This window comes from Rhinolophus ferrumequinum, chromosome 9 (genome assembly GCF_004115265.2).
Source record: "Rhinolophus ferrumequinum isolate MPI-CBG mRhiFer1 chromosome 9, mRhiFer1_v1.p, whole genome shotgun sequence".
Taxonomy (NCBI): domain Eukaryota; kingdom Metazoa; phylum Chordata; class Mammalia; order Chiroptera; family Rhinolophidae; genus Rhinolophus; species Rhinolophus ferrumequinum.
This window is the reverse complement of record NC_046292.1, coordinates 18408253-18432893: the sequence shown is the minus strand read 5'-3', so window position 1 is coordinate 18432893 and position 24641 is coordinate 18408253. Positions and strand designations below refer to the sequence as shown.

Sequence of the window (24641 nt, the reverse complement as noted above, 5' to 3'; positions counted from 1 at the left end):
TCAAGGTTGTTGGGCTGCTCCCCCCTCCTCCCCATTGGGAATATAAATAGTGCCCACAGTGCAGAGGGCGGGAGAGCAGGAGGAAGGAGGAGCATTTCCTCCACCATGAGCTCCAGTCAGCCGGGGACCTGCCCATGTCAGGGTGCTGCAGACCGCCCAGCCATTCTGTACGCACTCCTGAGCCCCAGCCTTAGGGCCAGGCCCTCTGTGCCCCCTGCCCGCAGCCACTGCCTGTGCAGGCAGCACCGGCCTGTCCGGCTGCGTGCTCCCCATCGCACCTGCAGGCAAGCCTTGGACGTTCTGGCCAAGACCGTGGTCTTCCTCAGGAACCTGGCATCCTTCTGCCAGCTGCCCCCCCAGGATCAGCGGCAGCTGCTGCGAGGCTGCTGGGGCCCCCTCTTCCTGATTGGGTTGGCCCAAGACACTGTGACCTTCGAGGTGGCGGAGGCCCCGGTTCCCAGCATACTCAAGAAGATCTTGCTGGAGGAGCCCAGCAGCAGCAATGCAGGCAGCGGCCAGATGCCGGATCGGCCCCAGCCCTCGCTAGCTGCGGTGCAGTGGCTTCAGTGCTGCCTGGAGTCTTTCTGGAGCCTGGAGCTGGGCCCCAAAGAATATGCCTATCTGAAAGGGACCATCCTCTTCAACTCTGGTGAGCTCTCAGACATTCCAGGATAAGGGCCGAGGCTGGAGGGGGGCAGGGCCCAGCCAGGGAAGGCACCTTTTAGGGGTTTGACATTCATTATCTCTTTGGGTCCTCTTTATCTCCAGTCATCTCACAAAAGAGGCTCACAGAGGCTAAATGATCTGCTGAAGGTCATAGAGCCAGGAAGGGGCAGAACAGGGATTAGAATTCAGGTCTGTACATACTAGAGATTGGCCCTTACCACTCTGCCCAAGAAGCTTGCCCTGACACTCAGGAAAAGAAGGAGTGGGGGAGGGGAGGTTGGGCAGACACAGCTATGCCTCAGTCAAGGTAAAACTGTGGGTTCAGAAAGACCACACAGAGAAGAGGAAAGAAAATGAGGGAGTGTGGGGAAGGAGTCTTTGTACCATTTAGCTAGGAGAGCAAGGGATAGAGGTAGTGTTGTTTGTAATTTGGAGAACATCTCGATAAGAATTCCTCACCAACAGGCCCTCAAGGAATACGTAAATTATAGTAATTAATTATAATAATCTAGCGAAATACTCATATTACACTTACTGTATGTTAGGCCCGATTCCATTTTTTACATATATTAGCTCATTTAAACCTCATAACAAGCCTACAAGATAGGAACTATTATTATACCCATTTTACAGATGAGGAAACTGAGGCACAGAGATAAGATAATTTTCCCAGTGACCTCAGGTCTGGGGCCAGTCTCGCCCTGTGGTGGCTGGGAGTGGGATGCTCACCAGTGCTCTTCACCCTCTGCCCGCAGACATGCCAGGTCTCCATGCCTCCTCCCACATCTGGCACCTGCAACAGGAGGCTCATCAGGCACTGTTTGAGGTCCTGGAGCCCTGGTGCCCAGCAGGCCAAGGCCGGTTGGCCCATGTCCTCCTCACAGCCTCCTCCCTCAAGTCCATTCCACACAGCCTACTTGGGGACCTCTTCTTTCGTCCTATCATTGGAGATGTTGACATCGCTGGCCTCCTCGAGGACATGCTTTTGCTGAGCCGACCTGCTCCAGCCCAAGCAGAGATCAGGTATAGTTTGGGCAGAAGCTGGCAGCGCTGATTTGGCCCAGCTGCCCCCAGAAGTGACCCAATGCTCTGAGAGGGGGCAAGCCTATTAGAGAGCACTCAGCCCCCTAGGAGAAAGCTGGCCCTAGCCCAGCCAGACGGACTATGTGCCCTCTCACTCAGCCACAGCCTGTCTTGGTCTTCCTTGGTTTGGACACAGTGCTCCAGCTGTCTGGCCGGCCCTTGGAGGTCCCCAGAGTCTCTGGGCCAAGAATCCTGTCCTCTCCTGGGATGGAGACGGAAGCTTAGACGGCTCATTGGGCCAAAAGTCCTACTGACTGTACAGAATTGACTTAAGTTATTGGTTTTTGTAATAAAAGGCTTACACCCTTGGAGGCTGACATTGTATTTTGTACATTTGGAAGGGACCATCTCACCGCCAGGGTCCACCCTGCCCCCATCAGAGGGAGCCCAAGAGGAAGGAACCATAAGGGGTGCAAGAGCCAGACCTCAGAGAACCAGGATATTAATTTTCAGAGTGGAATGATGATTTCATTTCTGAGGATGGGATTGATTTTGCACATTTCTGAGTCCAGGGGATAGGATCAGTTCAGGACCCCGTCACCTCCTTGCCTTTATTTCTGTGGGGGGAGCAGTTTCTCTTTGTCCCCAAACCCCTCACTGACCCCTCAGCTCCTGCCCACTACAGGCGCCCAATCACAGACAATAAGGAAAACAAAGCAGCCCATTCCCTAACTGAAATGGACAAGGTCACTGGAATTTCTGCAGTTCGGCATCATCCACTTCCTCCAGGCCTTCAGACAACAGAAGAGGATGGCCTATTGTTCTCCCAATGGGAGGGGGCAAGGGTATCCAGGGCTGGCCTGGCTACCGCCTTGGTTTAGCTGCCATACTAGCTGTTAAAGTCTAAAACATTTCCACGACAGTTGGTTCACAGCCACTGCCCCAAGCCCTCCTGAGCTCCTTTCCACTGCCCCTCTGTCCCTGGAATCCATTCCCACTGTCCAGCAACTAGAGAGGAAATGCTTGGCATAGCCATGGCCTCCAGGACTTCTCCATTCAGGGTGTGGTTTGTGTCTGTTCTGATTGGTCAATCTCTGTTCCTCAGCGTTTGTTAAATATTTTGGATATCACCCAGGTCAGGGTGACTGACCTGCAGGATGGACAGGAGGGAATGATAACAACACACATGCCTATAGGACCCCCTTTCAGGCCTCCTCCTTTGTCCGGCAATAGGCCTGCCTAGGCCAGGCCCCACCCCCTTCACCACCACAGTTTGGATTCTTCTCACGGGGGCCAAGTTAATTATTGCTGAACGAGAGGTCATTCACTCAGGGACAACAGTCTAGGAATCGATTCATTATTCAGTCCTCTCCCTAAGGCCGCCAGGACAGGGACCACAGCTGAACTGGCCATGTACCAATTACGGGCACCCGGTGCCAGCAGCAAGGGCACCACTGTCCCTTACCCTATCATTCACTCACCACTCAGATACCCAAAATGAGACAGAAACACACAGCTTAGACATCACAACAAAGACTCACACAACTCAGACTTACAGCTTTCTCTTTCACACACACACACACTAAATCATACAACTCAGACATGCCTAAGCAGACCCGTAAAACACACCCTCCATGAACCCACACACAGCGTGGAAATACAGGTACACTCACTCAGTGACATACAACAGACCCAAACACATTCACACCACAGAGACAAGCACCCAGGCCAGACAATCACACACACAACCCTGCGCCCACAGGTAGGACACACACCATGGAGATACCCTTACACCAGGGCATGTTCTCCATCTTCTGTGTGTCACAGGGAAAGGAAAAGTGGCCCCCAAAGTAGGTAGACCTGCATCTTCACATCTTCCAGGTCTACCCAGGCCAAACTGCTCTGCCAGGGGCTCAGGACCTCAACTAACCAAGCATCCCCTTTTCCCACGGCGACCCCAACAGCCACTCCACTCTCAGCCAGACCCTGCCCTGCTCAACAGTCCGCTCAGGCATGAGCTAATCAAACTCCCAAATGGAAGCATCCATTAGAGCTCACAACAAGCCCTGCCTCTCCCCTACCCACCCACTCCCCACAAAACCCCTAGACCCAGACCTCAGGCCCCCAGGCACCTCTCCCTGCCCTGCTGTGCACTTTGGCCCACACGGCCCCACCTCACCTTGCAGATGCAGGAGGCAACTCTTTCAAGAGGAGGTGCCTCGTCTCCCGGTAGGATCTAAATCCAGCAGATCCCAGGATTCCCGGGTTATTCTATCTTTTATGGCCCTTCACACACTGATTCCATTAGTTTACTGTTGCACCTCTCTGAATCCTCAGGCTGAGTCTTTCACCCCGCCCCTCCGCTAAGCCTGAACAGCCATCCATTAGAAAGTGCTCCTCTGAACTACCCACCACAACTTGTTTGCATCATCCAAATAGCTTCCCTTATCAGCCCTATCTTTCCCCTTTTCAAATTCCTTCCCTACTCTTCCCTGTGGTCTGGGAGCTACATTTCTGTCTGCTTCTCACATGTACCCAAGCTTTCTGGGAGGACTATAAAGACAAATAGAGCAAAACTAAAGAGAGAACTGTAGTACAGTGTAATAAGGAAAAGAATGCTTTCTCCATGAGACTGCAGGCTTTCCAAAGGTGGAGGCTATTTCTCTGTTACCAGCATCTTAGGAGGGGGACCTGTGTCTCATAAACCAGGGAGGTAGAGGAGGAAACAGGCTCAGACAAGGTGAGCAACTTACTCAAAGTGTGGGTAAATCACTGTGCTGGGATTTCACCTCAGGGCTGTGGGATGCTGGAGGCCTGGCTCTTGCCACCAGCATAGGCTGGAGTGACTCATGGCCAGGATCAGGTTGTCTGGAGCCAGCTCAGCTACTGTTTACTGACCATCTACCTTTCAGCCATGATCTCTGTCCTCAGGTCCAGCCAAGGATGACTCACTAGGAAGTAGGGTCAGCCTCAGGTACCATTTTATTATCATTATTACCTCTACCTTCATTAGCCAAATCATTGTTATTAAGCAATCAGGCTGCTGACGTGTGCTGTGCCCTGCACAGACACACCCTGCCTTTGGGGCAGTCACTTATCCCCTAGAACCTATAATGCTGGCAAAAAGCCAACACTCACTAGCCATGCATCCATTCATTCCATCATTCAACATTTCTCTGGAAATCCACTTGCACCAGACCCTGTGCTAGATGCCAGTGACGCTGAATAAATAAGCTGCAGTCCCTAACTTCATTGAACATCCTATCTATGGTAGAGAAAGACACATAAGTAATAATTCTGAAGTGTGTTAGAGGGAGTACAACAGGAAGAAAGAGCTCAGAAGAAGTGATTAAATCTTCCTGGAGGTAAGAAAAATGCTTCAGCCAAGTGGTGACAACTTTGAACTAAAGAGAATGGATAGGGGGCCCACCCGGTGGCAGCTCTGTGCTCCTAACTCTGAAGGCTGCCGGTTCGATTCCCACATGGACCAGTGGGCTCTCAACCACAAGATTGCCAGTTCAACTCCTCGAGTCCAGCAAGGGATGGTGGGCTCTGCTCCCTGCAACTAAGATTGAACACGGCACCTTGAGCTGAGCTGCCGCTAAGCTCCCAGATGGCTCAGTTGGTTGGAGCATGTCTTCTCAACCACAAGGTTGCCGGTTCTACTCCCGCAAGGGATGGTGGGCTGTGCCCCCTGCAACTAGCAACGGCAACTGGACCTGGAGCTGAGCTGCGCCTTCCACAACTAAGACTGAGAGAACAACAACTTGACTTGGAAAAAGACCTGGAAGCGCACACTGTTCCCCAGTGGAATCCTTTTCCTCTTCCCCAATAAAATAAAATAAAATAATTCAAAAAAAAAAAAAAAGAGCGAGAATGAATAGGAATTTGCCAGGCAAACCAATGGGCATTCCAGAAAGGGGGCCTGATAGGGGCAAAGGCACAGAGGTGTCAGACAGTAAGGGTATTTAGTAACTGCAAGTGGTCTGGGGCAGATGGCACCCAGGGCAGCAAGAGATGGGCTTGGAGAGGTGGACAGCGATCATGTCACAGAACAAGGCAGCAGAGAAAGACAGTCCAGTCAGTCCCAATGAAACTGGTGGAGGTGACAAGGCTAAGGTCTCAGGAGTATCAGGATTAGCAAAGAGGACCACCCATTCCTGGCAGGTCATTCTGGGTACCTACAAAACATGTATTGAAAGCTGTGCTCCAAACATGTTACATGGATTATGTTATTTAATTCTCACAACGACTCTGTGCTGGAAGTACTATCATTACCTCCATTTCATAGATGAAGAAACTGAGGCACAGAGAGGTTAAGTAACTTGCTCAAGGTTACACAGTTCATAAGTAGTAGAGTCAAGATTTGAACTCAGGTGGCCTGGATTTAGGGTCTATGCTCTTAAACTATGCTATCTTGCGACTTTAAAGGTCAGGGGTGATCAACTGAAGAATAAATACCAGCACCTAGCCTCCTTCCCCGCCCTACCTCTCTCTAAGGTAGAATGTACCCTTGCTTACTTTCGGGTTTCAGTTTTTGATGAGAAATCTGGCCTATGTGTTCCCCCACGGAAATGGCCCCACTTTCGCTGGAGACAGTCCTCCACCACACCCAGCAGTACATCCCCATGTTAGTGCCAGGAGTATTCATTCCATCAGTGACGACTTACTGAGAGTCTACTACATATCTAGCATGATGCAAGGGCCTGGAAATTTAGTCCCACAAACGGCAATTGTGTATAATCATAAGTGCATAACTTCTTGGGTCACCTGACAGCTTTTCACAGCTTTTCCAGAGCACACCATCTTTATTTTGGTCCACATTGTTTGCACTTACTTTTCAATTTTCAGATTTTCAAAGACATAGTTTTTTGTTGTTGTTGTTGTTTTTTATTGGGGAATATTGGGGAACAGTGTGTTTCTCCTGGGCCCATCAGCTCCAAGTCGTTGTCCTTCAATCTAGTTGTGGAGGGCGCAGCAGCTCACTGGCCTATGTGGGACTTGAACCGGCAACCCTGTTGTTCAGAGCTCGCGCTCTAACCAATTGGGCCAGCCAGCCGTCCCTCAAAGATATAGTTTTAACTAAACATTTTTCTGTATAACATAAAGTACACAAATAATACATGTATAGCTTGATGAATTATTACTCAGTGAGTACATTCTTGTAACCACCACCCAGCTCAAGAAGTAGAAGAGCATTGGCAACACCCCAGAAACCCTCCGCATCACTACCTCCCCGCTCCTCCCCAAAAAGCATCACTACCCTGGATTTCCAACATCATAAATGAGGTTGCTTGTCTTAAACTTTACATAAATGGAATCATATGGTATGTACTCTTTTGTGTTTGTCTTCTTTCACTCAATATCATGTCTGAGATTCATTCTTCTGCCCTTTGTAGCATTAACCCTTCGTCTTCATTGTATAGTATCCCATTACACTAAAATTCTTTTACCCATTATACTGCTGATGAACATTTGATTCATCAAATAATATTGCTGTGGTTATTCTTGCACATGTCTTTTGGTGCACAGAAGTTTGCAGATCTCTTGCCGTATAACAAGAACTGGAATTACTGAGTCATAGAATGTGTGCCCAACTCGCGTAGATCTTGCCAGCTTTTCGAAGTGGTTGTACCAATCTACACTTCCATCAGCAGATTTTAAAATCCAGATATAACATTGTCCCTATCCACAATTACCCAGACTCTCATTAGAACTGTTTTTATTTTTTAATTTCTCAAATAGATGTATATTTGTGATCCCCACAAGTAACTGCTTGCTTTATTGGTTTTTGAAATATGAATTTTCTCTTTTAATGTTTTTATTAAAATTGAATAAACAAAATAATATTTATAAAATATATGTAAAGAATAAAGAATAACAGTACAATGAACCCTCATCATTGTTCCATCGGTCATTATTATCATCAACTTTGAAGTTCCTTTCTAAATCTCTCACCTCTCCCCAAAGGTAATGACTACTGTGAATTTTGGGTTAATCATTTCTTTACTTATCATTTTAAAGTATACTTATACATGTGTCCCTAAAACAAAACACATTTTTTAGTTTGTATTTTTTGAACTGTATATAAATGGAATAATTGTGTTTTCTGACGTGTTTATTTTCACTCAACATCATATATCTGATATTATTAGTACTAAATGCCATTTTTTTGCTCTTGCCAAACACTGCAGCTATGAATAGTCATATACACTGTCAAATAAAAAAACAAATCTGGACTTAGTAAGGAGAGGCTTTATTTGAAATGATTATTGCAAGGGAGGAAAGGAACTATTGCAGTAGAGAGACGGAGGCTTTTGCAATGGGAGAGCGCTCTGGCCATAAGATCTACACGTATTTCAAGGGTTAGGCAAAAGAGTTAATTTTACAAGGAGGAGTAAACAGGACTAGAAAGAATTGGGTGCGAGGAAGTGGGATGACCAGCAGTGGCATGATGGGACAGGAGGTCAGAGAATGTTTTACCCTGAAGCCAGCCTATTCTCTGGAGAGGCTGTTAAGGAGGGGTTGTGCACTGGCTCAAGCTGGGGGTGGGGGGAGTCACAAAGTTCAGGGACTTGGGGGGAAGGAGAGAAGCTTAACTAAAGTTTGGTTAACAAGCATTTTGTTCTGACTGGTCAGCGGGGACAAGCAGTTCATCTAAACGTTTATGAGGCGAAGAATTGGAATTTGGAGCCTATGTCTAGCCTTGTCATAGGTAAACAAGGGGGCACCCATGAGTTTTATCTCTGTTATAGAAAGTAGAGTTCCAGAACACAAAAGGATGAGAGGGGATTCTTAACCCTCACCCGTTTTCCAGAATCACTGAGCTTGGTAAAGTGCAACAATATAAATACATGTCCTCATAAACATAAGCAAGAATTTCTTTAAGGTATACACCTAGAAGTGGAATTGCTGGGTCAAGAGATATGTGTAGCTTTACCGGGTAATGCCACAAGTGGTTGTACTAGTTTACACTTCCACCCGTGTATGGGAGCTCCACTTGCTCCACAGTCACCCACACTTGCGGATTTATAACTTTTTTCCAAGTCTGGTGAATGTGACATGGGTGTCAGGGCGTTTCCTTGATTATTAATGATATTGAACATCTTTCATTGTTAATTGGATGTTTGTTTGTTTTTTTCTGTGAAATGCTTTCGGCCCACTTTTCAACTGGGTGATCTTTTTCTTACTGATTTGTGGGAGTTCACCACTATGTTTTGGGAATAAATGGATGAACGACTGAAAAGACTCTGAACTAAGAACTGAGATTAGGTTTGGAGGACTCCCAACAACTAAAAATCTTCAAAACTGCACCTCTCGCAGGCTAATTTGATCCTCATTAGAATTTATCAAAGAGCTCTGTAACCTCATTTCTCAGGAGAACTTTTCCATCGTCGCCAGCTTCTATTTGTGGGAAAGAGACCCAAACAACTTCTGCAGGACCACCCCACCTCGTGGTTCCACAGCCACGCACCCCGCGGACTAATCGTGGACTACACAGTATTGTGACACATACATTCTGCGCCACTCGCCGTGTTCTCGAGAGAGTTGGTTCCAGCCGATCATGTGACAATCCAAGATGGCGGTGCCCAGTGAGGCGGAGGAAGAGGCGGCCGTTTACTTAATAGTGAGCGGTATCCCCTCAGAGTTGCGCTCAGCCCAGCTACGGAGCTACTTTAGCCAGTTCCGGGAACAGCGCGACTGTGGCTTCCTCTGTTTCCACTACCGGCATCGTCCTGAGCGGGCCCCTCCGCAGGCCGCGCCCGACTCTGCCCAAACTCCTGTCGGCCAGGTTCTCGCCCAGACTTCGGTCACCGATGCCCGCCCGCTCTCCACTCGGAACTCTGCTCCCGCTCAGACCCGCACCTGCTGCTGCGTCGTCTCGGTACAGGGGGCGGCTCAAGCCCAGAGGCTTCTTCGCATGTACTCAGGCCGCCAGTGGCTGGATTCTCAGGGGGCTTGGTTGCCCGGTCGTTGTTTCATCCGCAGACTTCGGCTACCTACTGAGGCATCAGGTACGGTTGGGGAAGATAATAGACTGGCCCTGGAACAGGGACACCTTGCCTGAGAGGTGATGGGGATAGTCATGTTTCTGGTTACGACTCTTTAGAAGTTTAAGTCATTTCTGGACAGAGCTTCAGGCTCAACTTGCACGTTAGCCTAGCTCAGGGGGAACAGAAATCGGAAAGAAGCCTATGCAGATGATCTTCCATTTTCCAATTTGTGCCCTCTTTGAGCCCTTTTTCTGTCAGGGATTGATTTTGTGTAAAATAAAAAGGAAATCAGGTTTCTAATCCTCTTATTTTCTTTATTTCACACTCTTCGTTGCTCCCCACCCAGTCCTCTCTTTTCAAGATGCAAGTGAAGAGACAATTATCTTTTCTGTGGACAGCTCCCATTTTCATGGGAAATCACTATGATGGGGAACAGGAAACAGTGCAGATCCCTTTAGTTTCATTCATTCAACAAATCTAGCTTATATTTCTAGACCTAGTGTGGCTCTAGCTGGTATGCAGAGAGAACAGTTGGACACATTCTGTGCTCAGAAAGGAAGACCGATGTGTAAGAAGGTAATTAGTACAAATATGCCATTCTAATTGTTAACATTTACTGAGCACTTCCTGTGTACTTACTAGGCCCTGTTCTTAAGCCTTTCATTTCCTTATTGATTCCATTACAGCAATCCAATAAGGTGGGAGCTATTGTTAACCATTTTATAGGTGAGGAAACTGAAGGATGCAGAAGTTACGTTACTTGGCCAAGGTTACAGAGCTAGTAAGTAGCGGAGTCACATTACAAATCCAGGCATTTTGCTTCAGAGCCTTCTCATATGCTGTTTATTATCAAGTACTGTGAGAAGATACAGGAGGGAGAAACCAGTTTCCTAGAGGGATGAGGAAATGTGGCTTTTCATTTGGATCTTGAAAAACAAACAGGAGTTGGTAAGAAAGAATGGTGTTCAAAGTAAATGACATTTGCAAAAACACAGAGATGTGAAAGTCCAGAACGCTTTCGGGACATGTCAAATTGTTTGATGTGGCTGGAGCACATGGTATGAGGGTGTGCAGGGGGTGGGAGTTGGTGGCAGTTGACAATCAAAAGGTCAACAGGAACCAGATCTAGAAGAAACTTGTGCGCTCAGCTGAGGTGCTGAGAAATGGCATGAAATTGTTAGGTAGTTGTAGTCAGGGAATAGAGGAAGGGACTCTGGAGAAATTTGAAAGGGAAAAACAGCATTAAGCTAAAGGTTTCAAACCTTGACCGATTTCTGGCTCAAGTGTTGCTGGAGGCTTCTAGATTTCAAGAGCCATTCTTTTCCCTGCCCTTCTTCCCAAGGTTTGGGCTCCTTTCCCTTCAAGACCCGGAAGGAACTACAGAGTCGGAAGGCTAAGAGTGAAGCCTTCACTTTGGCCGACCTGAGGCAACTGCCAGAGCTGAACCCACCGGTGCTGATGCCCAATGGAAATGTGGGGACTCCCCTGCGGGTGTTTTTGGAGTTGATCCGGGCCTGCCGCCTCCCTCCTCGGATCATCACGCAGCTGCAGCTCCAGTTCCCCAAGACAGGTTCCTCCCGACGCTATGGCAACGTGCCCTTCAAGTATGAGGACTCAGAGACTGTGGAGCAGGAAGAGCTTGTGTACACAGCTGAGGGTGAGGAGATACCCCAGGGAACCTGCCTGACAGAGGTACCAGCCAGCCCTGGTGGAGAGCCCGAGGTAGAAGGGGAAAAGGAGGAGGAAGAGGAGTCACACTCAGATGATGTGAGTACACTGAGCCCCCCCGTCCTTGCTAGCAGCTTAAGAAGCCAAGGCATTAATAATACCACTCTTCAATTATACATTACACGAGTTCAAAACCTGGAGTCCTCAGGAGGGTTCCGAAGAGTTAGGCCTCCCTGACATTGAATGTAAAACTACATTTGCCTGTGCAAATATGCATTTCTTTGAGGAGGGGCCAGAACCTTTCTCAGAAGATTCTCACAGCAGTCTTCTTTTCATTCCCTCAGAAGGAATGAAGGAGGGTCCTTTTCATAGATGAAAACCTACAACCAAGAGATAAGATCATCTAAGAAAGTAGAGGCAGAGCTGGGACGTGAACCCAGTCCCTTCAATGCTTATCTAACTTCTGTGCGCTTTCATTATGTGGAGGAGAAGTCACCTGTTTTCTGACCTGGAGTCTATGGATTGAATACTAGCCTCCACTCTAACTTTATTAATGAAATACACATTTCTTCTACGTCTTTCTCCAAACTTGGTTATTCATCCATAATATCAGAAGAGGTAATTTGTTGGGAACCTTGTTTTTTTGGTTTTTTTAGTTTTTTTAATGCACCCTCTGGGTAAAAAATAATTCACCTACGCCCTCAAGTGCAGAGTTGCTAACATCTGGACCACTTCCTAGCGTGGCACTGTCCTGATTTTTCTCCAGCACCTGTTCTGCAGCAGTGATTCCTGAGGCCTCTTGGAGTTTAACTGGAACAGAGGCCCCCAAGATTTCATTCCACAAGTTCTTTAAGCAGTTGTAAACACAGGGGCTAGCACAGCATTCCAAAGATACTCTTAAGACACGTTTCCTGCCATCAAAGAGCCTTAAATCTCCCTGAAGGGAGAGAACCAGCGTCTGGAAAGGTTGTATGGTGTGGAGAGCTGAGTTTGAATGCTAACTCTGCCACTCTCTTGTTATATCTTGGGCAAATCACTTTACCCAGGTTTCCTCATCTGTAGAATGGGGATAATGGTACTTACAGGGTTGTTGGGGTGATTAAAGGAACTCAGTTATGTGAAGGGCCTGACACAGTAGACAATAGGTATTAGTTCTTGTCCCTTCTTTCTTTGTGACCATGTATAAAGGCCTAAACAGTGTGTACTGATTAGCACTGAGAATTTCAGAGGCCAGTGAGAGTGCTGTGAGCTTCAGTGTGGGCAGCGCTGGGTAGAACTTGAAGGATAAGGAGGATTTAACCAAGTGAAGAGAAGGTGGTGAGAGAGGAGGGCACATATTTCAGGTAGAGGGAATAATATGACCAAAAGCACAGGAATAAAAGTGAGTTAGGCTTGTCAGGGGAAGGAGCCAAGTATGTTGAGAAATGGGAGGGAGAAATGTGTTCGTCAAGGCCTTAAGGGCCTAATATGCATTGCACCTCAGGAATATTCGGAGGAATGATGCTGAGGGTCCATCTCCTGGGCCTTCTGTGCCCTGAGCTGCCCTCCTGTGCGCATAAGGTCAGGAAGCTAGTCAGACAGGTGACCTGTCCCCACCTTCTTCCAGGACGATGACCGGGGTGAGGAGTGGGAGCGGCATGAAGCGCTGCATGAGGACGTGACCGGGCAGGAGCGCACTGCTGAGCGACTCTTTGAGGAGGAGATCGAGCTCAAGTGGGAGAAGGGTGGCTCTGGCCTGGTATTCTACACTGATGCCCAGTTCTGGCAGGAGGAAGAAGGAGGTAATGGCGGCACCAGGCAAGGGCAGGAGTGATCCCTGCTACACTTGCTCAGGGCTCTCTATTCCACAGGGTGGACTCCCTGGCAGTGGGCCCAAGTGAAGGGCTAGGGAAGCGGCTTACCTTCACTGTATGTAAGAGACCAGTGATCCTTTTTAGAGGTGGGGGAATGAGTGGTGTGGAGAGAAGATGCCCTCCCGCAAATTCTTAATGACCCTCCCTGAGGAGAGATTTAAAACTACAGTCAGAAACCCCGAGTTGTAGACCGTATGTCTAAGTCTAGATTTAACTCTCAACAGAACCGAGTGCTTAGCTCACTTTGTTTGCTCGCTGCTTTTGTATCTGCAGACTTTGATGAACAGACAGCTGACGACTGGGATGTGGACATGAGTGTGTACTATGACAGAGGTACTGGGGCTGGGCCAGGGCTGGCAGTGCTGGGGCGCGGAACTGGTGCCTGGCCTTGCAGTGACTCTTTACCTCTGCTTAGCAGAGGCGGAGACAGGACCCCAGTTCCCTTGGGGTAGCTTATTGAGAGGTTTCCTCTCTTTAGACGTCTCTAGTTGAGTGCATTAAGTGCTGGTTAAAGGGAAAGCCTTTTTCCTTTCTTTGTGGAGCAAGGACATGTGGGGACAGCCCTCAGGGCACGCTGGTCGGATGGGCAGGCTCTGGTAGAGTGGGAGCATCAGGAGCTCAGGCTCTGTTTAATAATTTAGATTCTGGAGTCAAAAATGACCTGGGGGTGGTGGTGGGAGGGGAAGACTTGGTTCTGTTTCATTGTTGCCTCTATGACTTTCTGTACCACTATTTCCTCATCTGTAAGATGGGCGAGCCATGATTCCCACTCTTGGCAAGCTCCCAGTCTAAGGAGAGAGAGAATAATGAAGTCATAAAACACCATAAAGATGAATACATAAATCTTGAGGAGGTCCTAGAAACCTAATTTTCCCCATTCTGCTAAGAGAGACCCTCCTGCAAACGGGCTCTGTTTTCTCAGATTGTGGAGACAAGGATGCCCGAGACTCGGTCCGAATGCGTCTGGAACGCAGACTCCGTGACGGTCAGGAGGACGGCTCTGTGATTGGACGCCAGGTGGGCACTTTTGAGCGCCACACCAAGGTGAGCACTGGGCCCAGTCCATTGACCCCTTTTCCTCCTCCACTCCCACTCCTTCCCTTCTTCCCCCTCCCACCCTCACCCCCCTTAAGAGCTCCACCTCTTGAGTCTTCTCCCTTCCCTCTGCAGGGCATTGGGCGGAAGGTGATGGAGCGGCAGGGCTGGGCTGAGGGCCAAGGCCTGGGCAGCCAGTGCTCAGGGGTGCCTGAGGCCCTGGATAATGACGGCCAGCACCCTAGATGCAAGCGTGGATTGGGGTGAGTATGGCTGAGGGACTTCATTGGGAACCCAAGCGAGCCTTTCAGCTGTACCTCGTTCCCTCTTCCCTCTGTTTTTGGGATGGGTGCTGGAGACTTCTAGGGATGAACTTCAAAGCAGAGTTAAAAGGGAAAAGTAGGTCTGGATCTCCTGGGGGGTCATTCCCCCTAATCTGAGGAGTTTGGACTTGATGATTGATTGCCATCAGTAAGTGCCTGTAAGTCACAGTGGTGACAGTTGTTCTCAACTTGGCTATTTAAAATGAAAGCAGTATGTGAGGCTCCTGGTTGCTGGCACTGTTGATGGACATATAAGGGGGCTGGAGAGCAAAGATCCAGATTTAAAGGCTCTGTCTTTGGGACAAACTAGATACATAGTAGCTACTTTGTCCATTCCCAAACCCTTTTGCTGGGGTTTGAGAAAGAGCAGCTGTCTCACTGAGAGCCCTTTTTAATCCAGGTACCATGGAGAGAAGCTACAGCCATTTGGGCAACTAAAGAGGTCCCGTGGAACTGGTTTGGGTCTCATCTCCACCATTTATGATGAGCCTCTACCCCAAGACCAGGGGGAGTCGCTGCTTCGCAGCCAGCCACCCACCAGCATGAAGTTTCGGACAGACATGACCTTCGTGAGAGGTTCCAGCTGTGCTTTGGACAGCTCCTCAGAGCCTGAGTGACAGGTTTGGGGGCTTCCTTAGTCAAGATCACTCATTAACTACACAGTGGCAGCCCTCTGCCCTGGCCTTACGTCCCACAGAAGCAGGAAGAAGTCTGGGAGCAGCTATCTGCATGGCCTGTTCAGGGTGCTTTGTTCTGAACTTGCTTTCTGGCACTCTACCTCAAGGGCATTTTTACAAAAAGCCCCCTCCCCTCCCCTTTGATATTAGGGCTTAATGACCTCTCCTTGGCCTCCTGACCTGTCCGTTTGGGCTTGCCCCTCTTGCCTCCCCAGTACCTTGAAAAGCTGGATTGACTGAGGTTATCAGCACAAGCTTCCTTGGGGAGGTCACCACGAAGACCACAAAGAGGGAAGGGGGCCGGGAAGGAGAGGATTTGTGGTGCTCCGAAGAGCCGGCCTTGGAGCGGGCCCTCCAATGCCTCTACTGCTAACTGGCTGGGACTAGACAGCGGAGAGTCCGCGGGAGGTGGCCTGGATCTGCGACCGAATGGAAGAATAAAGAAGTTTATAACCGTATTTCTCTTTTCCTTCAAATTTGGGCCTGGAGGAAAGTCTGGTAAATCCCGAGAAAGGTTCCCCACGGCCGCCTCACACCCGGACCCATCCCTACAGTGGGTGTAGTGCGGCGCGCCGGCGCCAAGCTGTGTCGTCACCGTGAGGGCGGGACTTCCTCTCCCTGACCCTGCAGTTTCCGACGTCGTCCGGAAGTCGGTGCTGGTTGGGTCAGTACCGGGCCATTTGCTCTCCTTGCATCGCTTTGCTCCCTGCTGTTCCTCAGGCGACTCCGGGGCATCTCGCCCGCCCTCACGTGGGGAATCCGGTCGCCCTCGGCTCTAATCTCAAGACCACCGTGTTCCCCCGCAGAGTTGACCTGCTGCACACGGTGCCGCGTGCCGCCTATGGCGGGGCCTGCTCCGACCACGGCCTTTGGGCAGGCGGTGATCGGCCCGCCCGGCTCGGGGAAGACCACGTACTGCCTGGGCATGAGTGAGTTCCTGCGCGCGCTGGGCCGGCCCGTGGCGGTGGTGAACCTGGACCCGGCCAACGAGGGACTGCCGTACGAGTGCGCCGTGGACGTGGGCGAGCTGGTGGGGCTGGGCGACGTGATGGACGCCCTGCGGCTGGGGCCCAACGGCGGCCTGCTCTACTGCATGGAGTACTTGGAGGCCAACCTAGACTGGCTGCGTGCCAAGCTTGACCCCCTCCGTGGCCATTACTTCCTCTTCGACTGCCCAGGCCAAGTGGAGCTCTGCACACACCACGGTGCCCTGCGCAGCATCTTCTCCCAGATGGCACAGTGGGACCTCCGGGTGCGTCTTGGGTCGGGCACGCCCATTTTGCAGATGGAGGAACTGAGACAGGGAGGACATGCCATGCCTGTGTGTCACACAGCGAAGTAGGGACCGAGTTGCTTTGGAGTATAATGGGTGTGATTTCGAATTCTGGCTCTGCCACTGACACGCTGTGGGGTCCTGAGTAAGTCAGTTTATCTCTCAGAACCTTAGTTTTCTCATCTACAAAATGGATGTGTTAGTGTTCAACTTGAGTTTATTAGAAGTATGGAAGGAGTTATGTGGAAAGTGGCATGGTGATGGTTGTTGTGAATTGGGGGACAAAAGTAAGTGAAAGAATAGAGTCAGATGCAGTGGGAATTGAACCAGTTGCCTACTGGGAGGCTCAGTGCAAAGCCTCTTGTAAGAAAATGCCCATATATCTTGGGAGAAGGAAATGAGTGTGGCTATTAGAATGAAACAGAAGGAGTCTAACGGAAAAGGCCTGCATGCACTCTGTCCTCCGGAGTCCCCAGTTTGATGAGGGAGACATAGCCCTGATGTTCTCTGCCTCCCCAGGCCACTCTCACCCTGTTTCCTCCCTCCCAGCTGACTGCTGTCCACCTGGTGGATTCTCACTACTGCACAGACCCGGCCAAGTTCATTTCAGTTCTGTGTACCTCCCTGGCCACCATGCTGCACGTAGAGCTGCCTCACGTCAACCTCCTCTCCAAGATGGACCTCATTGAGCACTACGGGAAGCTGGGTAAGAACTCCTGTTCTGGGCGGGCAAGCTGTGAGGCTGTGGCTGGGCTGGAGTGAAGCAGAGATCGCAGCGGAAGGAAGCTGCCTCCAGGGGCCGTGCATGAGCTGATGACCATCCCCACGGGCGGAGCTCTGCCCCACTGATTGTGTGCCAGGGTTCTGAGGACAAGGAAGCTACAGATGGTAATAAATATTATGAAGGAATTAAAACAATGATGGGACAGTGAGTGGTAGGGACAGCGAGTGAGCAGTGCCATCTGAGCTGAGACCAGAATGGTGAGGAGCCAGCCTACGCAGAGGGACCAGTAGGGGTAAAGGCCTTCAAGCAGGAAGGAGCTTTTTTGTATGTTCAAGGGGGGTTGGGGGGGGCAGGGTAGCTAAGATAGTGGTCAGGGGAAGCATGGTAGGAATTGAAATTAAGGAGGTGGGCTTCAGAACCTGTACTGTTTAAACACCGAGGAAAGCCATTGATGAATATTAAGCAAGGGAATAGCATGAACTGAAAAGGTCATTTGAGCTGCTTTGTGGAGAATGAATTGAAAGGGGCAAGAATGAAAACAGAGCTCCTTTAGGAGATTTCTGCAGAAGTCCAAGCAGTGGTAGTGGGAATGGAGAGAAATAGATTCAAAACTTGCTCAAGAAATAGGATTTGTTTGTGGGTTGGATATGGAGACAAAGGAATTAAGGGTGACGCTCAGGTTTTTGTCCGAGCCAGTGGACAAATAAGGGTACCGTTTGTCAAGGTGGGGAGGAAGGTTGAGGAAGAAGCAGGCTGGTAGGAGGCAGGGGAAATGCATAAGGACCCTATGGCCAAAGTCCTTTTTTTCTTGCAAAATTAGTGCTCTTCTGAGCTGGGAACATCAGTTCACTAAAAACACCTCCAGCCACAAAGAACCTAGAGAAGAACAGCTGAAGTGACTGGCAGTGAGCAGGAAGGGAGGTTGTTGGAAGATTGATGTGTAGGGACCTTGTCCAGGGAGGCCAGCTGAGGCCATTGAGGTTATGGAAGGATGTCAGCCCCTGGGAGGGGCCACATTAGCCTGGAGTCCAGGTCCACCTCTTGGCAAGCCCAGAAGCCCCATTTTACCAATGCCCAGATTTGCAGTCCCCCCAAGCCCCTCTCCCCCTTCATAGCCTCCAGCCTGTGATGGTCTTCAACCTTTCTAGCTCTGATTCTTGACAGTCATCCTCACTGATGTGCAAACCGGAGGAGGCAGTTGAGGCCCAGAGACTTTACATGAGTAGCCCAAGGTCAATCACACAGTATGTTCGCTGAGATGAAATCTACTCCCAAGTGTACCTGGCTCCAGTTTCTTAATTTTCATTGAGAACCGTATCTGCCAAGCAACCCAAGAAGTTTGTTGGAATGCCCAGGATATTCTTCCTTATAGGCCCAGGGGTGCGTTTCTAATTAGAGCTGATTAGAATGTGTGAGGCAGAGCGCAGGGAGTGAGTCCATCGATCTCTGACAGCCTGATTCTCTCGGCTCACTCTGAGACAGATCTGCAGAGTAGTCCAACTGCTCCCGTTTTCCAGGCTGGAATGGACAGTGCAGGGAGGCCTGCTTTCCTTCCCTTAGTGGGAAGTTTGTATTCATAGAACTGAGCCAGGGACCACCAAGTCATCTAGTCTGATCTCCTCATTTTACGTTAAGAAGGAACTAGCTCAGAAAGGGAAAGTGATTTACCCAGAGGTCACCCTGCTAGAGTCCTTACAGTGTGTGTGCTGGGTCCTGGGGGTACTACCTGACTCAGAGCTTCATGAGAGAGGGACCAAGCGCTGTAACTGGTACATGTTTGATATCATTATTTACTATCATTGATGAAGCACTTGTCTGTACCAGGCACTGGAGTTTATAGCATTCAATCCTCACAGCAGCCCCATGAGGTGTGTGCCTGCACATATAGCTAGTAAAGGACAGGGCCAGCCGGGGAAACCAAGTATTTTCTTAGTAACTTCATTTCAGTGCTGTTGTTGACCGAGTGAGTGAATGAAGGCAGAGGAAGAAAGAAAGAAAATACGGTCCCTGTGCTCAGGGCTGTTGTCTGATGCCAGCTACTCCCAAACACTGGTTTCTTTCCATAGCCTTCAACCTGGAGTACTACACAGAGGTCCTGGACCTCTCGTACTTGCTCGACCACCTGGCTTCTGACCCTTTCTTCCGTCACTACCACCAGCTCAACGAGAAACTGGTGCAGCTCATTGAAGACTACAGCCTGGTCTCCTTCATTCCTCTCAATATCCAGGTACGGGGGACTAAGAGGCCTTGGCTACAGGCTCTGACAGTGCCTGGGACCTCCCCACGCCAAGGGTACCGGCGGCTTTGAGGACTCAAACAGTGGGCTTTGTCGTAGGTCCAACTGTCATTCAGTTCCTTTGGTTTCGGCACCAGGGGCTCCAGTGGGCAGGATTCCATTAAAGAGGGTGGACCAAACTTTGGCCCTAGCTGTTCTGCGTTGCTGGGTCCTCTCTACACATGTTCCTTCCTCAGTGTGAAAATGGATGAGGTCAGAAAGTCACCAGCAAGGGACTAGACCAAGGCTAAGGACAAGCCTTGCAGGCTTCTACAAGATGGGCAACTGCTTGTTGTTGACTTTGCAAAGTAGTCCCCAAACCCTGGGCCTCTCACCTTGCAAAGATAACCTGGTAGACACCAATCTGTTAGATTCCTTTCTGCTTACGTGGGCTTGAGCGAACGTGTCTCTTCCCTTTTTAATGGCAGTCTTCTCCAAAAGGAGGTGTAAACCCTGTAATAATAATCATAACAGATACCACTCTCTTTGCTAGGTGTTGTGTTACGGACTGTAATGCATTATTTTCATCTCTCCTTCCCGTAATGTGATGTATGAACTGTTCTGACTACTTTTCTGTGGATGAGCAGATAGGTTCAATGCATATTTATTGGGTCCTACTGCAAGCTAAGTACTGTGCCAGGCACTGGGGACACCTTGGCAGATGAGTCCCTGACCTCAAGGGATGCACAGTCGAGTAGGGGAGGCTGATGAGTAACGACTTATTAATAGTAAGATGGTGGGATCAGAGCTACAATAGGGATAAGCCCAGGGGACTGTGGGTGTGCAGAGAGGAGCTTATTAGGGTCTATTCTAATTTAGGCGGGTTAGTGGCCAGGAAAGGTGGGATGTAGCCAGGCCTCTAGGAACATATAGAACCACTCCAGGCCCAAGAAGCTGCATGTATAAAGGCTTCATGAGGCAAGATGGAGTGAGGGTGTTGGAGACTGCAAGCTCAATTCCGTACACCTGTTTCACTCACAGAGCTGTTTCTCTCCTCCAAACCAGGACAAGGAGAGTATCCAGCGGGTCCTGCAGGCTGTGGATAAAGCCAACGGCTACTGCTTTGGGGTCCAAGAACAGCGAAGCCTGGAGGCCATGATGTCTGCTGCAGTGGGAGCTGACTTCCATTTCTCCTCGTATCCTTGCTGTCTAGCCTCAGCCACAGCCAAGAGGGAGGAGACATGGGGTTCAGGAATGGCCACATCTACCCTCGTAAATGACTGATTTCATGTTGATCAGCTGCACTCCCCGGTGACGGTCTTTCATGTGCAAAGGCTAGTGCTTTAGAAGGCTTCAGAGTTGGTGGTATCCAGTGACTAGGGGGAGATATTGATCAGAAGGAGCAACAGATACAGAGGCTGAGGAATGAAAGGTCATTGGTCATTTGGGAGAGATGCAAGAGATTCACTTTGCCTAGTGTCTTGAGTGTGAAGGGGAATGGGGGGTGCAGGGGAGGTAGGCAGGGCTGGCGATGGAGGCCGTGAGTGCCCTGCTATGGAGTGTGGACCTCACCTCGTGGGTGAGCATTGGGAACCAGCATAGTTCTGTCGAGCAGGGTGTGACGTGATCAGATGTAGAGTGGAAAGTGCATTTAAGGGATGTGACGGGGGGCGTGGGAGTTCTTGCAGTCTCCGTGAGAAGAGATGAAACAGTAGTGAGAATAGAAAGAACGGTGTGGACTGGGAGAATATGAAGGAGACAGGCTACCAGAGTTGGTGAGTAGATGGTTATAAGGCTAGCTGGAGGTGGAGCAGAACTTAGGCTCCTAGTTTCTGGCTTAGACAGTGGTGTGAGTGGTGGTGCTAGTCACGGAGGTAAGACAGTAGAGGAAGGTTTATCACGTGGATGGAAGGGATAGGAGATGGCAGACGTGTTTGAGGGGGCCCTGGGACCATCAGCTGTCTAGGAGGCAGCTAGGCCTTCAGAATTGGATCTGTGGGGATGGAGCTAAGGTCATATGTGAATGTCTCTCAGGTCCCAGAGGCCACATGTGAGGCAGGACAGGGAATCCGGGCCCTCTAGGCAGGTTTCAGATTTGGCATCTACACAGGACACTGGAGACAAAGGGGTCTCCAGAGTCCTTGGGGAGGGAGGAAAATAGTTGCAGCCAACACTTACTGACCTGTGTCAGGCCCTTTCACACGTGGGAAACAAAGCTCACAGGGAAACAGGCGAGTTACAAATGATGGCAGTCGAGTGCAGTGCCTGAAGAAGGGCCCGAGGAGCTGCCTCCCATGTGCAGTTAATGTTGGCAAGTTCAACTGCATGTGCTCAGCTAAACAGGGAGGGCATCTTTCAGTAGTGCTGTGACAGTTTGTACACCGCACATTATGTGTTCACACATATCATACAGGATTCCGTTCATAACACCACGTATACTATGTTTACTAAATGATTTAAGGAATTTTAAGGGTACTTGAACCACATATATTTGTGTGGATTTTAGATTGTGTCCCCTACGCTAATCTCCTTAAGGTTCAACTTCACTCTGTGTGTCATAATTAGGGATTCATACAAAGAAAGGAAACGTCAACTCTGCTGAGGAGTGAGTAGGTCAAGAAAGCTTCATGGGGGTAGTGGCACTTGAGTTGAATTGTCTCAAAGTAAGGGTTAGCCAGGCTGATTAAGAGGGAAAGGAAGTTCAAGGCAACGAGAACAGTATATGCAAAGGCGTAGGAGTTCAAGGTTGAGACATGTCTGGGGCATTGCACGTAGAATGGCATGACTTGTGGGCAGGACAGGGCTTCTGGCTGCGGACCAGTGATAGAACCAGACAGAATGCAGGGTTTCATGTGCCCTGCTCAGGAATGGGGCCTCAGGCCAGAAACAAGGCAGGTTTGAGATTATTCCAAGTCAAGCAAGATGAATTCCCCTGATCCTGAGTGATCCTTCTGAGGAAAAGTTAAGGGGTGGGGTGGGGATACAGGTTCAGAGTCAGTTTGTGTAGGGCTGAGATGGATTTTAATGGATGGATCCATGAGATGGTAAAGAATAGGCTGTAACCTGACATCATTTGGTGGGCTACATCATTTGCAGGATGTCATTTAATCCTCATTCAATCCTCTTTTATAGATGAGGCAGCTGGGGTTCAGAGGGCCAGGTGCAAGCTCCCTCACTCAGCATGTGTTGGAAGAACAGTTCAAACCTCAGTCTCCCTGGTTGTGGAATCTCAGTTACGGACACTGGAGTCATTTAGTAGAGCAGCCATGGTGGCCAGTCTAGCCACGGTCAACCCCCATCTCCTGTTCGGACCCCAGATCCAGACCTCAGGGTTCCATCCAGACCTCAGCCAGCCTCACAGGGTTCCATCAGCAGAGTCAGGGTTTTTCCCTCTGTGAATCTGATTTGTGTCCTTAGTGCTGTCCCAGAGAGAGGTAGAAGGCACCCTGTGGCCCAAGCAGAAATTTGTTGTTTTCTTTGAGCTCCCTCCCTTGGCAGAAGAAGAGACATCACAAACATTTCTAAAGCACCTACTGTGTGCCGGGTGCCATGCTAGGCATTTGTATTCATTGTCTCATTTGATACTCATAATGACTGTATTTTATAGATGAGAAAAAGGAAGTGGCAGAATCATGATTTAAACTACCATGGTCTGGCTCTGAGCATGTGTCATAACACAGAGCTAGCACCTCCCTGGTCCTTTGAGCCACAGCAATGTGGGAAGAGGCAAATACAGGAGCATATGGGTCTGGGTTCTTTGAGGGGATTCTCAGACCCTGTTGGGCACTGTTGTCCGAAGCTATAATTACGAGGAAGGGAGAGGGATGGAAGGAATCTGCCAGCCATGGTTGGAGGGCAGGTATCAGTAGAGGTCAGATGCCTGCCCACATCAGTTCCCCATTCTTGCCTGTACTTGCAGCCTTGACGCACCACCCCCCTCAGCACCCTGGGCATCCAGGAGAAGTACCTGGCCCCCCCAGACCAATCAGTGGAGCAGGAAGCCATGCAGCTGTAGCAACAACCTGGGCTCTGGAAAACAAGCCCTACCACCCAGCTGGGGAAAGCTGCGGCGCCCGGCAAGCAGCGGACAGCTCAGCAGGCTGCAAATCCATGAACGGGCCTCCCAGCCCTAGGTGGGAGGCTGGTGAGGGGACACCCAGCCTGCAAAGGACTGCTGACCAAAAGTCAGACGGCGCCAAGCAGAGCACCTGGCACACCCTCAGTGCTCATGACCTCCGGGCACTGCCACCAGGAATTCAGCACTGGCCCACTCAGGCTCTGGTGGAATGTGCTACGATACAAGAGTTTATTTTCTACTTCGTGCGGCTCTCCAACTTTCTTCAACCATCCAAGCTGCTGGGGTAGAACAAGGGCATGTCACCTTGCCTCAGAAGAGTTGGTTTTTCACACAGGGCAGTGTATCCCCCCACGCACGGGATCATACTAGAGGACTGACACTCAACCTCCAGTCGTGCACTTTTGTTACTCTTCAGTTTTCACAGTGGTCCTTAAGCTTGAGCTTTCACAGGCAACATTTCCTAGCTAGATCTTAACATTTTCTTTTCATTTTATTTCATGGTTTTGTTCTATTTTTGGACCAGTGCTAACTAGTTTTCCATTTATAGTAGTGATTAAAAGTTTACTTTAAAAATGAAGTTATTTATACAAAGTGAGTTGTTTAAAGAAAAGTAAATATTAAGTATATAATATGATAGCCTGAGGGGGTGTGGCAAAAATTAAGATGGTTTGAAGTTGGAAATACTGGTGTTTGCTTCCTTTGCTCTTGCAACTGGTTGGATGCAATTCATATTTTCAACCAATAGGTGGCAACCCAGGCTTATTAATTTTACAGTTGTAGCTTGGAGGCACCAGGGGACAGTTTGCAGTTGTCCTGTTAACTGAGGCATGAAGGACTTGGTACCTCATGTGATCCATACAGCAACTCCTGGAGATACAGACAAGATGGGACTGTCACTAAGCCCCACTTTACAGTGAGGAAACAGGTGAGTTTGGCTTCGGGCAGCATGGCTCTCATAGTCCACTTGCTGACTTCTTAATTGTGAATACTTAATGGTGAAAACTACAGCCAGTATCCCACAGGATTTGTAGCCAATTGGAAGAAAGAATTTAGAAACCTGTAGAGTACTACTGAATCATACAGCAAAGGAAAGCTAGGTCACTGGTGGTTTG

At 49.5% G+C, this 24641-nt stretch overlaps 3 protein-coding genes across 4 annotated transcripts; all 3 read left to right on the top strand.

Annotated features, from left to right (window-relative positions):
• Positions 1–2060, top strand: NR0B2 (nuclear receptor subfamily 0 group B member 2). Its single transcript, XM_033113407.1, has 2 exons — positions 1–649; positions 1422–2060. Exons 1-2 carry the CDS (start codon positions 106–108, stop codon positions 1718–1720), a joined length of 843 nt encoding a protein of 280 aa, XP_032969298.1. The 5' UTR covers positions 1–105; the 3' UTR covers positions 1721–2060.
• A 7178-nt stretch (positions 2061–9238) lies between these two features.
• On the top strand, positions 9239–15852 carry GPATCH3 (G-patch domain containing 3). Of its 2 annotated transcripts, XM_033114364.1 has the most exons (8): positions 9239–9704; positions 11026–11450; positions 12958–13132; positions 13478–13537; positions 14127–14248; positions 14375–14502; positions 14963–15182; positions 15729–15852. In XM_033114364.1, the coding sequence occupies exons 1-7, from the start codon at positions 9269–9271 to the stop codon at positions 15177–15179; spliced, it is 1563 nt and encodes a 520-aa protein (XP_032970255.1). In that variant the 5' UTR covers positions 9239–9268; the 3' UTR covers positions 15180–15182; positions 15729–15852. The 2 variants fall into 2 exon arrangements, with proteins under 2 accessions (XP_032970255.1, XP_032970254.1); XM_033114363.1 differs by lacking the exon at positions 15729–15852 and having other exon boundaries at positions 14963–15697.
• Positions 15767–24106, top strand: GPN2 (GPN-loop GTPase 2). Its single transcript, XM_033114365.1, has 6 exons — positions 15767–15903; positions 16046–16491; positions 17062–17218; positions 19303–19463; positions 20517–20647; positions 23394–24106. The coding sequence occupies exons 2-6, from the start codon at positions 16081–16083 to the stop codon at positions 23464–23466; spliced, it is 933 nt and encodes a 310-aa protein (XP_032970256.1). The 5' UTR covers positions 15767–15903; positions 16046–16080; the 3' UTR covers positions 23467–24106.
• The last annotated feature ends 535 nt before the right edge of the window (positions 24107–24641 follow it).

What these genes read in the sequence shown, in the direction of transcription:
- NR0B2 (XM_033113407.1), top strand. Translation starts at nt 106, where the DNA reads ATGAGCTCCAGTCAGCCGGGGACCTGCCCATGTCAGGGTGCTGCAGAC. An exon ending in GACCATCCTCTTCAACTCTG is followed by an intron (nt 650 to 1,421) that starts GTGAGCTCTCAG and finishes CTCTGCCCGCAG; the next exon opens with ACATGCCAGGTCTCCATGCC.
- GPN2 (XM_033114365.1), top strand. Translation starts at nt 16,081, where the DNA reads ATGGCGGGGCCTGCTCCGACCACGGCCTTTGGGCAGGCGGTGATCGGC. An exon ending in TGAGCACTACGGGAAGCTGG is followed by an intron (nt 17,219 to 19,302) that starts GTAAGAACTCCT and finishes TTCTTTCCATAG; the next exon opens with CCTTCAACCTGGAGTACTAC. An exon ending in GCTGACTTCCATTTCTCCTC is followed by an intron (nt 20,648 to 23,393) that starts GTATCCTTGCTG and finishes CACCCCCCTCAG; the next exon opens with CACCCTGGGCATCCAGGAGA.
- GPATCH3 (XM_033114364.1), top strand. Translation starts at nt 9,269, where the DNA reads ATGGCGGTGCCCAGTGAGGCGGAGGAAGAGGCGGCCGTTTACTTAATA. An exon ending in GCTACCTACTGAGGCATCAG is followed by an intron (nt 9,705 to 11,025) that starts GTACGGTTGGGG and finishes CTTCTTCCCAAG; the next exon opens with GTTTGGGCTCCTTTCCCTTC. An exon ending in CTGGCAGGAGGAAGAAGGAG is followed by an intron (nt 13,133 to 13,477) that starts GTAATGGCGGCA and finishes TTGTATCTGCAG; the next exon opens with ACTTTGATGAACAGACAGCT.